The 11,237-nt window shown below is 41.8% G+C and overlaps 1 protein-coding gene across 1 annotated transcript in view; it reads left to right on the forward strand.

Moving 5' to 3' along the window:
* The window catches only part of ASTN1 (astrotactin 1), a 587,016-nt gene extending 576,868 nt beyond the window's left edge, over positions 1 to 10,148 (forward strand). Inside the window, exon 23 of the mRNA XM_029617649.1 lies at positions 9,253 to 10,148. Coding sequence (XP_029473509.1) covers positions 9,253 to 9,490 — 238 coding nt within the window. The 3' untranslated portion in view covers positions 9,491 to 10,148. The remainder of the gene's footprint in view (positions 1 to 9,252) is intronic.
* Positions 10,149 to 11,237: the final 1,089 nt, after the last annotated feature.

The raw sequence follows: 11,237 nt of genomic DNA on the forward strand, positions 1-11,237 counted from the left end.
ATTTTCTGATGATCAGGGAATTGCCCCCATAGAGGGAGAATTAATTAAACTGCCAGTATTGGTTCAAACTTTGCGAGTACTTTTTTACTCACAGAGTTTTTACCAATAATCAATGCAAAATTATGCAGATAGTTTTCCTTTGATTATTACCCCTGGAAAAAGTACACACAGAGATTTCTTCCTTTTTTTTTTTGTGGGTACTCTTCCAGGCAAAACTTCAAATTGTTGCCTTCTCTGACCTAACCTCACTCACAGGCATGCCTCCAAACAATGTGGGTAAAATTATGCATTTTGTAAGACATAGAGAATTTTACCTGCATTAAGAATGAATAATTTTCAAAGAACCCATTTTCATGGGTAAAACATTATTTAAACCATGGAAATGACTTTGAAAATTGACCCGAGTCCAAATTATTAGAATGTTTTTCTAGATTCCAATATGGTTAGGTCTGGTAATTATATAAAAATGCATGTACTCTTAAATCCTTATAATAGCCATCCACATAATTGCCAATTAGTGTGAATCAATAAACAAGAGGATCTTAATCTGAACCAGCTGAATTGCTAATTAATTTTAGGCTACACATGTATATGTTACTGTTTGGGTATTATTTACTCTGTATAGTTACTACAGGATATTTATACAGAACTGATCAATACAATCCTGTTGCGAGCGCAGCCTTCTGGAGCCGATGGCACAAGCTCGGCGCACATCACTAACTCATAGGAGAGCAGGAGCCCTTGGACCACAGAACGGCTCGAGACAGGACATGAGCCATGCCCAGTGGTGAGGTATGTGTGCAGGAATGGGTGGAACAGGAACAGAGCTGGACGGAGCAGGAACACAGGGCTATAATGTAAGCCTCGGGTGAGGACTAGGAGCTTGGAACATGGGAAAGTCCAAAGAGAGCTTGGAACACAAAGAGTCAAGGAAGAGCTTGGAACTTGGGGAATCTGGAGACTCCAGCATGGAGCTTGGGACTCTTGGAGACTTGAGACGTGGAGCTTAAGACTTTTGGAGACTCCGGCGTGGAGCTTGGGACTCTTGGAGACAGGAGACATGGAGACTGGAGACGTGGAGACATGAGACTTGGATGGAGACTTGGAGACTAGGAATGTGGACACAGAGGGGGTTGAGCAAGACCCTCAGGTGCCCTACACAGCTCATGTGGCTAGTCATGGGCCATGCTGTCCCCTACGCGCCCTATACAGCCGGATGGCTGGTCACGGACCACGAGGAGAGCGGGAAAGGCTCAAGAAGTCTCATAGCACAGGAGTGAAGAAACCCCTTGGATCCTCTGGAGTCAGGACTAGAGGCAGACAAAGATGGAACTTGGAACTTGGATTAAAAACAAGGAGCCTCCAGAGGCATGGGTTATACGGAACCTGGAGCATCAGGACTAGATACATCAGGACTGAGAACATCATGGAACTTGGAACATCACGGAACTTGAAACATCACGGACTTCAGGACTTGGACTCTTGGACATCAGGACTTAGATCAGATATCAGGATGGATAAAATATCAGGACTCGGACTCACGGACATCAGGACTTGGATCAGACATCAAGACTCAGATCAGACATCAGGACTGAAGAGAACTCTTCAGGAGCATCCAGGTAGATGCGAAGATGCTGGAGGAATGGAGTGAAGCCCTTAAATAGGGCTGACCCAGGAAGTAGGTGGAGACTGAACGTCAGTGGGGCTGTGGCTGCTTCCTGCTGCTGGCCCTTTAAAAGGAGGAAGGAGGCACGGCTGCACACCTAAGGGAAGGCCAGAGACAGGCTACAGGACCATGGAGAGTGGCTTTCTGCCACACAGGGGAGAGCAGGCCAAAGCAGAGGCGGCTCCTGCCGCTAAAGAAGAGAGCTGATGGCAGTCTCCAGGCCGCAAGAAGAGGAGCTCCGGGGGCGGCCTCCTGGTCACAGAAGAGGACGTCAGAAGCGGCCTCCAGGCCGTGAAGAGGAGTGGCTTCGGCGGCAGTCCCAGGCCATGTGGAAGGCCTGCTTGGCGGTGACTAGGCTGCGAAGAGAGGAGACCTTGTAGCGGCCTCTTGGCTGCGCAGAGGAGCGTCAGCAGTGGCCTTGAGGTCCCGGTGGTGGCACAAGGCCGCGAAGAGGCAGCAGCTGCAGCCAACCCGCTGCGGAGCACTGAGGCAGCATTGGGGGCAGGACAGGCCCGGCGGAGGTAAGGCCCTGTCCGCGGATCCATGAAAAGGGGCGCAACAAATCCATTCTCTTCACCAACAACATTTCTGTGAATTTATAGATATTTTATTTTAATTCAGAAGACAGAGAAAAATCCATGAAAAAAAAATAATTTTTGGAGGGGGGGGGGGCTGGGAGGGAAGAAGGAAGAATATAGTACCGGTATAGCTAACTGCTCCTGGCACGAAATAATTTATTTACATCAGAGTGAACTGAATAAATGAATATTAAGAGACCTAGTTTTATCATTTTGTGATAAATATAGCAAAAATAGTGCCCGTGATAACAAAAAGGGTGTGGTTAGGGTAATTTTCCTGGTATCGTTTACATAGTTATTTTACTGCAATGTCCGTTAAATTTATCGCATCCATATGAGAAAGAGAGAGAGAATCTCTGTAGAGGCTCACCAAAAAGTGAACTATTTATATCACTGTAAGAGGGAGCACCTTTGTAAAAGGGGGCATTATGAACTCGGGGTGAGGTTTGGGGAATGAGTTGGGTTTTGGGAAGCAGTTTTTACATGCATAATCATATGTACGAACAGCACAGTTACCATCAGTTGCATCAAGCAAGGTAGAGAACAAATCTACTCTTCTTTCACCTTTCATCACTCCAAAGCACATTAAATATTCATTGATTATGACTGTGCAAGTTAAACTGCCCCCCCCCCCAAAACCCAACTCACCCCCCCCAAACCTCACCCTGAGTTCATAATGCCCCCTTTTACAAAGGTATAAAAAGTTCAGATAAGTGAACCTCCACAGAGGCTCTCTCTCTCTCTCCCCTCTCCCTTCCCGAACCACAATTCAAGATAATAATGTTTTCGGCCATAATAATGCACAACTAGCTAACACAGGCACAACGCACAGTGAGAAAGTGTAGTTGTTTCCTGCATTAAATCCTGCATCACTGTGCGTTACTCTATTGCATGCCACGCTACCTGACCCTCATTTCCATTTATTCCGCCCAAACCCCTCCCACCCGAATAGAAATGAAAAAAACTGCATAGGCAGTTTGTGATGCGTATTTATTGCATGCGTTAGGGTGTTATTGCGGGCACTAGGGCCCTAACGCGTGCGATAACACCATAACACATTTTGATAAATGACCCTGTTAGGACCTTAACGTTAGAGGCACAGCCTTTTTTCAACATCAGCCTCTTAAGTGCTGAGAGTTTTCATCTGTACTGGCAGTTAATATTCAGCCCCTGAGAGGAAGTAAGAGCCACTGGGCTTCAGAGACACTTCTGAAGGTTTTGGAGTGGAGTGGGGGAATGTTTTTGGTAGTCGATGGGGGGAATTGGTGCACTGCTGGTACACTACTTTTCTTTTTCTTGAGGGTGGGAGTGAAGAGGGCGCTGTTCGCCTGCTACAATATTTTTTTTTATCTTTTTGGGAGGAGGGAGGGGTTGATCAGGGTGCTGCTGGTCAACTACTTTTTTTAAAAATCTAAATTGTCCCGGTAACTTTAGGACTCTTACAGTATTTGACTGAGTAGAGTTGCAAATTGAAACCACACCCAGGCATACTCCCAGTATCACCACTTTTATCTGGATAGAGTTTGTGTGGGCGTTGATTTACCCAGATAAAATTTATCCAGAAAACAGGGTGAATATTTCAAACACCAGGGTTTAGAGTTAGCCTGAAGAACCTTTTGAATATTGACCTCAAAGTAAATAAATAAAATGACCACATTAGCCAATATGCAGGTTCACACAGCTTTAGAGCGCATTGTATTGTCTCATTAATGCACTTGTGTTATCCTAATGTAGACCTTTGTTAGAGTAATACCAGGATCCATGTTAATGAGTTGACAAGAGGCATGTATATATATATATACACACACACAAATGAATTCATTACACTCTAACATGGGGTTTGATATTGCACACATTAAGAGGATATCATCCTTTATTCTGTGCTTAGATAGCCTCTCCCTTTGCTTTAGCAGTGTTAGTTGAGTATGGTTATTTTCAATTTCAGTTTTGACTTTGTAGTGTGTACACTGCCCCATTGATTTTCTTGAGAATCCCAGTATTTGTTGCTATAATAACATGACAGATCTTGCCCTCTTTTGCTTTTTACATCTTGTTGAAACCTATCATCTTTCACCAAATGTAACCCGGATTGCACAATGCACTGTCTGGACTCCTGGGAGATGGAGTTAGGTCTTCCTCTATAACCACTTCCATCTGGGTCCCTCTCTGCATGGTAGCTCCTCTGAATCCCTATTCTCCCTTTTCCCTTGTTCCCCCATTCCTCATTTGTCACCTTCCCTCCCCCCTCTTTCTTGTCTATTAGATTCCTCCCTGCACCTCTTCACCCACGTCCATATCCTGGCTACTGCCTCTACCTTCATTCTCCCTCTGCTGCTGCTCTCCTCCCTATTGCCTGTACCTACACAGTCCTCCCCTCTTCTATATTTCCACTCCTTTCTCACAGCTCTTCCCCCTCAACACTCCCAGTCCTAGTTTTTTCACATGTCAGGCACGCTTTAGTCACACCCATTCACTCCTTTAATACTTGCCATCTTTTCTTCTGGCTGTCATGCTCGAAAATACTGAAACAGAAGGAAACATGACATGACAGAAAACAAAAATACTATCTCACAAGTTTCATTCCAGAAGACAGACACAAAACAATTGGAAGGGAAACAAGCACAAGGAAGATCACAGTCTGTAATTGATCTGTAACAAAATGCTATCTTAGTGCCTACCTCATCACCCAACTCACAGCACTGATATGGAGATTTTTGCATGTTCCAGAAATTAATAAAGATTAATGCCAGTTCATATTTCAAAAAGTGCATGACTTAACTTGTACATGTGCATTAATGAACCTGCATTAAGGAAATCACATGCATTATGGAACAAACATATGTGTTATCACATGAGTATAAAGCTATTACCATAGTTGTCTAGTCTGCAACATTATGTAGCTAATTATTTCATACTGGGGTAATTTTCAAAAATATTTACCTGCTTAAAATGGGCTTTGAAAATTGCTATAATATATGCCAAAGAATTATCCATAGGTTGTACATGTGTAAGGGCAATTTATGTGCCCTTACACATGTACAAGGGTCCATGTGTTTGAAAAGGCTATGATAGTAAGTTATATTTACAAGTGTAACTCCTTTGAAGAATACCTCCATAGTGTGTTAATGTATCTGTTAAGGCAAGTTAAAACACACTGGAATTAATTTTCAAAAGGTTTCCATATGTAAAATCAGCATGTATGTGTGTAAATACCATACATGCATATATGTTATTTTGGAAAAATCGGTATCATGCATATATGTTAACATGGGAAAAAAGGGGCTCTGGGATGTTCCAGGGTACGATTCAGAAATATGCAGACTGTTACGGACCTGGAGGTGGACCCTTGGTCCGAGGTAGGGTTAGCGCTACCTAGGAGAGAATCAACCCTCTTAGGTCCCTACAGTTGGAAGGTAAGAACAGGTGTATCAGCAATTGAACAGGTACTTCGCCACTGGAAGCCCGCGGTCCCCCCAGGAGGAGCCTGTAGGGACCCGGACCGCTTGGACTTAGGTGAGTCGCTGAAGACTGAAGATAGATCTGTATGCAGGCGCCTCCAGCAGGTCATGGAAGCCAGTCAGTCCAGGAGTTGAGGCTAAAGAATGGTCGGAAGCCAGTCCAGTGGTCAAAGCCAGGAGAATGATTGGAAGCCTGTCCAGTGGTGAATCCGGGAGAATGGTCGGAAGCCGGTCCAAGGTCAAGCCAGGAGAATGGTCAGAAGCCGGTCCAAGAGTCAAGCCAAGAGAATCCGTCCAACGAGAGAGGAGAAGCAGAAACAGGAATCAGAAGTACCGGAACAGGCCCGAAGCAGACCAACAGCGGGAACCAGGATCAAGACAGGAACTCGGAGCTCAGGAATCAACCGGAAAAGAAGCCACGATACCAAGGCAAGGTCTGAGGAGCAGACCTTACCTTATATACCTGAACTAAAGGAAGAGTCCCAGGAAGGAGCCATGACAACTTCCTGTCATGGTCCCTTTAAATTTAATCTTCAGCCGCGTGCGCGGCTCTATGCAGACCCGGAGGGGGAGGAGTCAGCCCAGCAGGGAAGGAGCCATGCAGCCGGGCCTCAGCAGTGGCAATGGCCGCGAAGAGAGCATTGGAGGTGGCTGCCTGCTCCTGCAGAGCCTCGGAGACGGCCTGATGCCGCGGGTAAGTGCTTGGCTCCAGTCACAGACCGCCGCGGCCAGCGGCCATGACACTGGGAGCCTCGGAGGTGGCCTGACACCGCAGAAGGGTGGCTGGCCCTGGTCGCAGACCACTGCAGCTGGCGGCCATAACACAGACAAGTTGCTATTTTGCAAGTGGTATACACACATTTCCAAACTCGCCGTACACTTTCATACCTGCTAATTAAATCATAGAAGTGAAATTGCACTTGTCTTTTGACTGCGGTTTTTAGGTGGAAGGTCTGGGTTGGGAGGTCAAGGTGAAGTGCTGGGTGAACTGGTGGAGTTGTCAGCAAACTAGTGATTTCAAATATGTGCACAAGTAACTATTTTCAGAGGTGGAGTATGCACATGCATTATAAAATACCTGCTTCTGCATATAACTCAGGATTATTATGCAGATGTTACAATTACTACATGTAAAATAGATACATAATTTTATAAAATGAGTAGAGAAAATATACGTTTTCCTGTATTACAAATATATATGCGTACTAAAACATACACGTATTCTTTTAGAGCAGAAATCTGCGGTATTTTATAAAATATGTGGCTCACACCACACAGTTTATAAAATACTAGCAGAAATCTCTGCAGGCCCACTTAGGCACACATTTGGTGGCCTATGCGGACTACTGAAAACTGAGCCCATTAAGCATTGGTTTTATCACCTGTTAGTACATAAAGCCCAAACATCGCTTAAATAAGAAATAGAGTGGACGTCTCTCGTCGAAGACTCCATTTTATAGAAAAGTACTTTTATGGTAAGGACTAATGACTGAGCAGCATTGTCTTGGATGAGACCCAAATTTGATTCTTGGGTCTGATCTTTGCTTCTCATGTTAATGAGGGATGTAGTTAGAGTTGCCAACCCTCCATAATTGTCCTGAAGTCTCTAAGAATTAAAGGCTAACCTCTAAGACCTTGTTGTAAACAAACCTGGACAAAACTCATATGAAATTTTCAAGAAAGGAATTCTGAATGGTGAATTAGAAATATCTTTGCTTCTTAGTGTTTTGTCATTTCTGGAAACCGTGGCCTAGCCAGTTTACTTGGGCAGAAATAAAAAAAATATAAGGTGATATTGTTTTATTGGACTAACTGAATACATTTCTTAGCCATCTTTAATAGTTGCCACAAAATGTATAAGAAGTTACCCAGCACCATCCTTGGTGCTGAAAATTGTCCCCTGCTTAACAGTTAAATATAGCTAAATATTTATCTGCTCCAAAAATGGGCATTCCCTGGAGATTGGGGTGGGGGGGGGAAACTATGCACACAGACACATTTGGTTTTCAAAATGTATGACACAGGGGTCAGTTTGAAAGGGGCTCTAGCCGGGTAAGTAGGGACTTAGCTGGTTAGATCACAGACTTAGAAAACTGACCAGGCTAACTTCCTAAATTTTGCCACCAAGTTTCATGAGGGGGCTAACTAGCTGGGCAAATTCTAAGTGGGCTCAGGTGCAACTTAAGGTCAGGGAAGAAAGTTAGGTGGCTAGCCCTGATTTTCAGTGTTAGCCCGCTACCTTGGCTGACCAAATTGTAGACATTGCAAAAGAAAGCCTAAATGTGTCTGGTTGCCCTCTCTTCCTATCATCTGTAATTAAAATAAAAAAAAAACCAACTTCCTGGTAGTAAGATCCTCCTCCGGCCCGATTGTATAAATTTGAAAAAGACTCACGGAAGTGGATTTATCCCTCCCTCTCTCTCTCTTTCCCAGTTGTGTAAATTAAAGAACTTATATTCTTGTTGCATTAATAAGACTAAACTAAAAAGCAAGAGTGGTATATGAAAAATTAATAATTTCTGAAAAATCAAAGATACCTAGTGCAAGGTGTATTATATATATATTTAAAAACCCAACACATCAAACATATCCTGCTGGTCTGTAAGTTTAAAAGTACAGTATGATTGATTTAACACCCAGTACACAACGTTTCATTCTGATTTTTATGCTACAAGTTCAATTGAAAAATGAATGTGCAAAACTCCAACAAAGTGTAAAATAAATACAAATCCAATGTCCACTGTAATCCAAGAAAATTTTGAACTGAATAAAAAAATCCAGGTTCTTAAATCGTTAAAGATTCCAACACAAGCCTTGTTTCCCTGGCTTTTTACGGGTTGCTTCAGAGGCTGTTTTTCTTCGCTGCCGGATCATCAACATTTTTCAGAACAAATATTACAGCAACACTGGACTGTCCCTGGTGACCTTTTTTGACATAGTGTGCAATTTGCCCCATGGCTCATGTCAGAATCTACATCTTCATTTTTTCAGTGGTGAATCAGGTCACTTGATGGAAGATTCCATCATGAGAGCAGAGTTTTAAGTGCAGCCTTTTGGGAAGTTCATTAGAGTTGTATAACAAAAGTTCAACTTTGGTATATTTCACACTTCTATGTTCTTTAAAGAAAATAATAGATAGTTTTTCTGCATTTTGCCCAGTGTTTGAGGTTGTATTTTGCTGTAAAAATGTTTTTACGTAAATGGACATATACAGTGTAAATGTTATGTGTTTTTATGTTTAATGTTAAGCAGGTATTGCATCTACTCTTTTTTACCACAGTGTTTTCTTTTTACCACAGTTCTCCATTGCCTTCCAATATTTCTCATTCTCTTTTTATTTCTTAGTTTGTCATGACTCTATCATCCTTTCTTTGCTTTTATTTTTTATTTTTCTCAACTTTGCCTTTTTTTTCATTCTTATGGTTCTCTTGTTTAATTTTGCATTTCTTTTTCATTACTATTTTTTGTCTTTCATGTACTTTCTCATTTTCTCTCTTTCCATTTTTCTTTAATCATCCCACTTCTCTTACTTTTTTTGTTTCCCTTTCAGAAAGGCTGGTCTCATTCTTTCCCAGCTTGATGACCTGAAGGGCTGGTGTAGCACACTCCTTCAAGAACCCAAGATCAGTCTCCAACGCACCTCCCTCAAGTACCTTGCCTGCCGATACAGTGAAATCAAGTCATATGGACTTAACTGGACTGAGTTAAGCCGCGATCTCAAAAAAACATGTGAGGAACAAACACTGAACATCCTTTATAATGATTATGGGAACAATAAAGAAAACTGAGACAGAAGGAACTTATATCAAGACTGCAAGACTCAGTGGGTGGAGCTTGAGGGAAGGTGACATGATTAAAGGGATTTTTATTAGTCTTGATCTTGACCACCTTTTGGGTAACTGGAATCCTAAAGGTAAACCAAATGTTGGATATACTGTAAACAAGACTGAAGGTCGCAGTGGGCTGAAGATATATATCTAATCAAAACCCTTCCTCAGGCAAGACATTATTTCTATTGGCAATTTCATGGGGTACTCTTGACAATCCTAAATGAATCCAGTGAAATCTACCACTATATTTTACCACTGAACATCTTTTTGGTCTTGCTGAGTAAGTGTTCTTATTGCACAAATTTCAGCTTACAGTGTATGTGTGCTAGGAACTGATTTGGCTAGTCCCTTAAGCACCTTTAGCAGTCAGGTACCCAGATTTTACTGTATCCTAGAGATCAGCAGATTTTGGTAACAAGCTATATTTGCTGTACCATTTTTAGTCCTTTTCATTTTCTCACAGGATGCATTTTCTAACCTTCTTGCTAAGAATTTCCCCTAACCCCTTTCCATCAGTCACACTCCTGATGGCTTTTAATTTACTTTCTGAGTAGTACAGCAGGCACCTGTGAAATTCCTACTAGCTATCTAATATGGAGGTCTTGTGTTCTGCAGGAGACTGGGCAGATACTCCTGTAGCATAAGTCATTTCATATGGCCTATTCTCCCAGTATTAATTTTTAAACACATTCAAGGGTTATATTCTGAGATCTAGGACTCTTTCATCCCTCTTTTGGAGTCAAAATATAATAAGATAGACAAGGGAGAAATAAAAGCCTGATACCTCTGTGTGAGAGAAACTTTGAGGAACCTAATGATGCTTTACAATTTGATCAATTTCTTTTCTCTGTCTTGCAGCTGAGGTTTGATGATTTCCCATGATTTTATTGAGTTAACCTCACTTATGACATCAAGCATTCTTATATAGCATAATATACTGACTTTTTTGGGTTTTCCCAAATAATCTGTCTTCTACTCAAATAGCAGAGTATTACCTTTATCAGTTATTTCCAGTGCTGTTCTAGCGAAGACAACCAGTTTATATCTGTGCATTGCTTCATGTTCTGAGGCCCCTGGAGCTAAAAGCGGTGCCTTCAAGGCATTCTCAGCCTTGACAATCTGCCAACTTAATTCAGGCAATAAACTCCTGGATCGCGTTATAGCAACATTAAGAGGCTTATGCTCTAAATGTTAGCAGGTCTGCTAAGGCCATTTGGCATGGACAAAAAAAATCTAGTAAATACAGAAGAGACCACAAAGACTGTTCTTTGTGGTCTCTTCTGTACCTAAAAGGATATACCTAGAACAGTGAAAAATATATCAACCTCTTAAAAAAATTTCTTGTCCAAAATTACATTTATTTATTTAGAAAACTGCCAATTTGTCTTTTACTATAATCTCTAAAATACTAATGGTATACAGTCTAATAAAAAATGTTTAATTTGTATAAAAAATACAAGCAATACAATTAAATATTGTTAAAATATACACTGTAATGCCTCTATAACTAACACATATTGACACGTCAGACATGAACCCAAGAAACTAAAAACAAAAAGAACAAAACAAAACAAAGACTCAATCCACAAAGAACACAAAAGCACACGGCAATCTCAGGAACTAATGCACAAATTATAAATGTACCACGAAACACTTCAATATAATCTGAATACACCAATGGCAGAGAGTCATGGAGCGAAAATAA

The sequence above is a fragment of the Rhinatrema bivittatum genome, chromosome 10 (assembly GCF_901001135.1).
Source record: "Rhinatrema bivittatum chromosome 10, aRhiBiv1.1, whole genome shotgun sequence".
Classification (NCBI taxonomy): Eukaryota; Metazoa; Chordata; class Amphibia; order Gymnophiona; family Rhinatrematidae; genus Rhinatrema; species Rhinatrema bivittatum.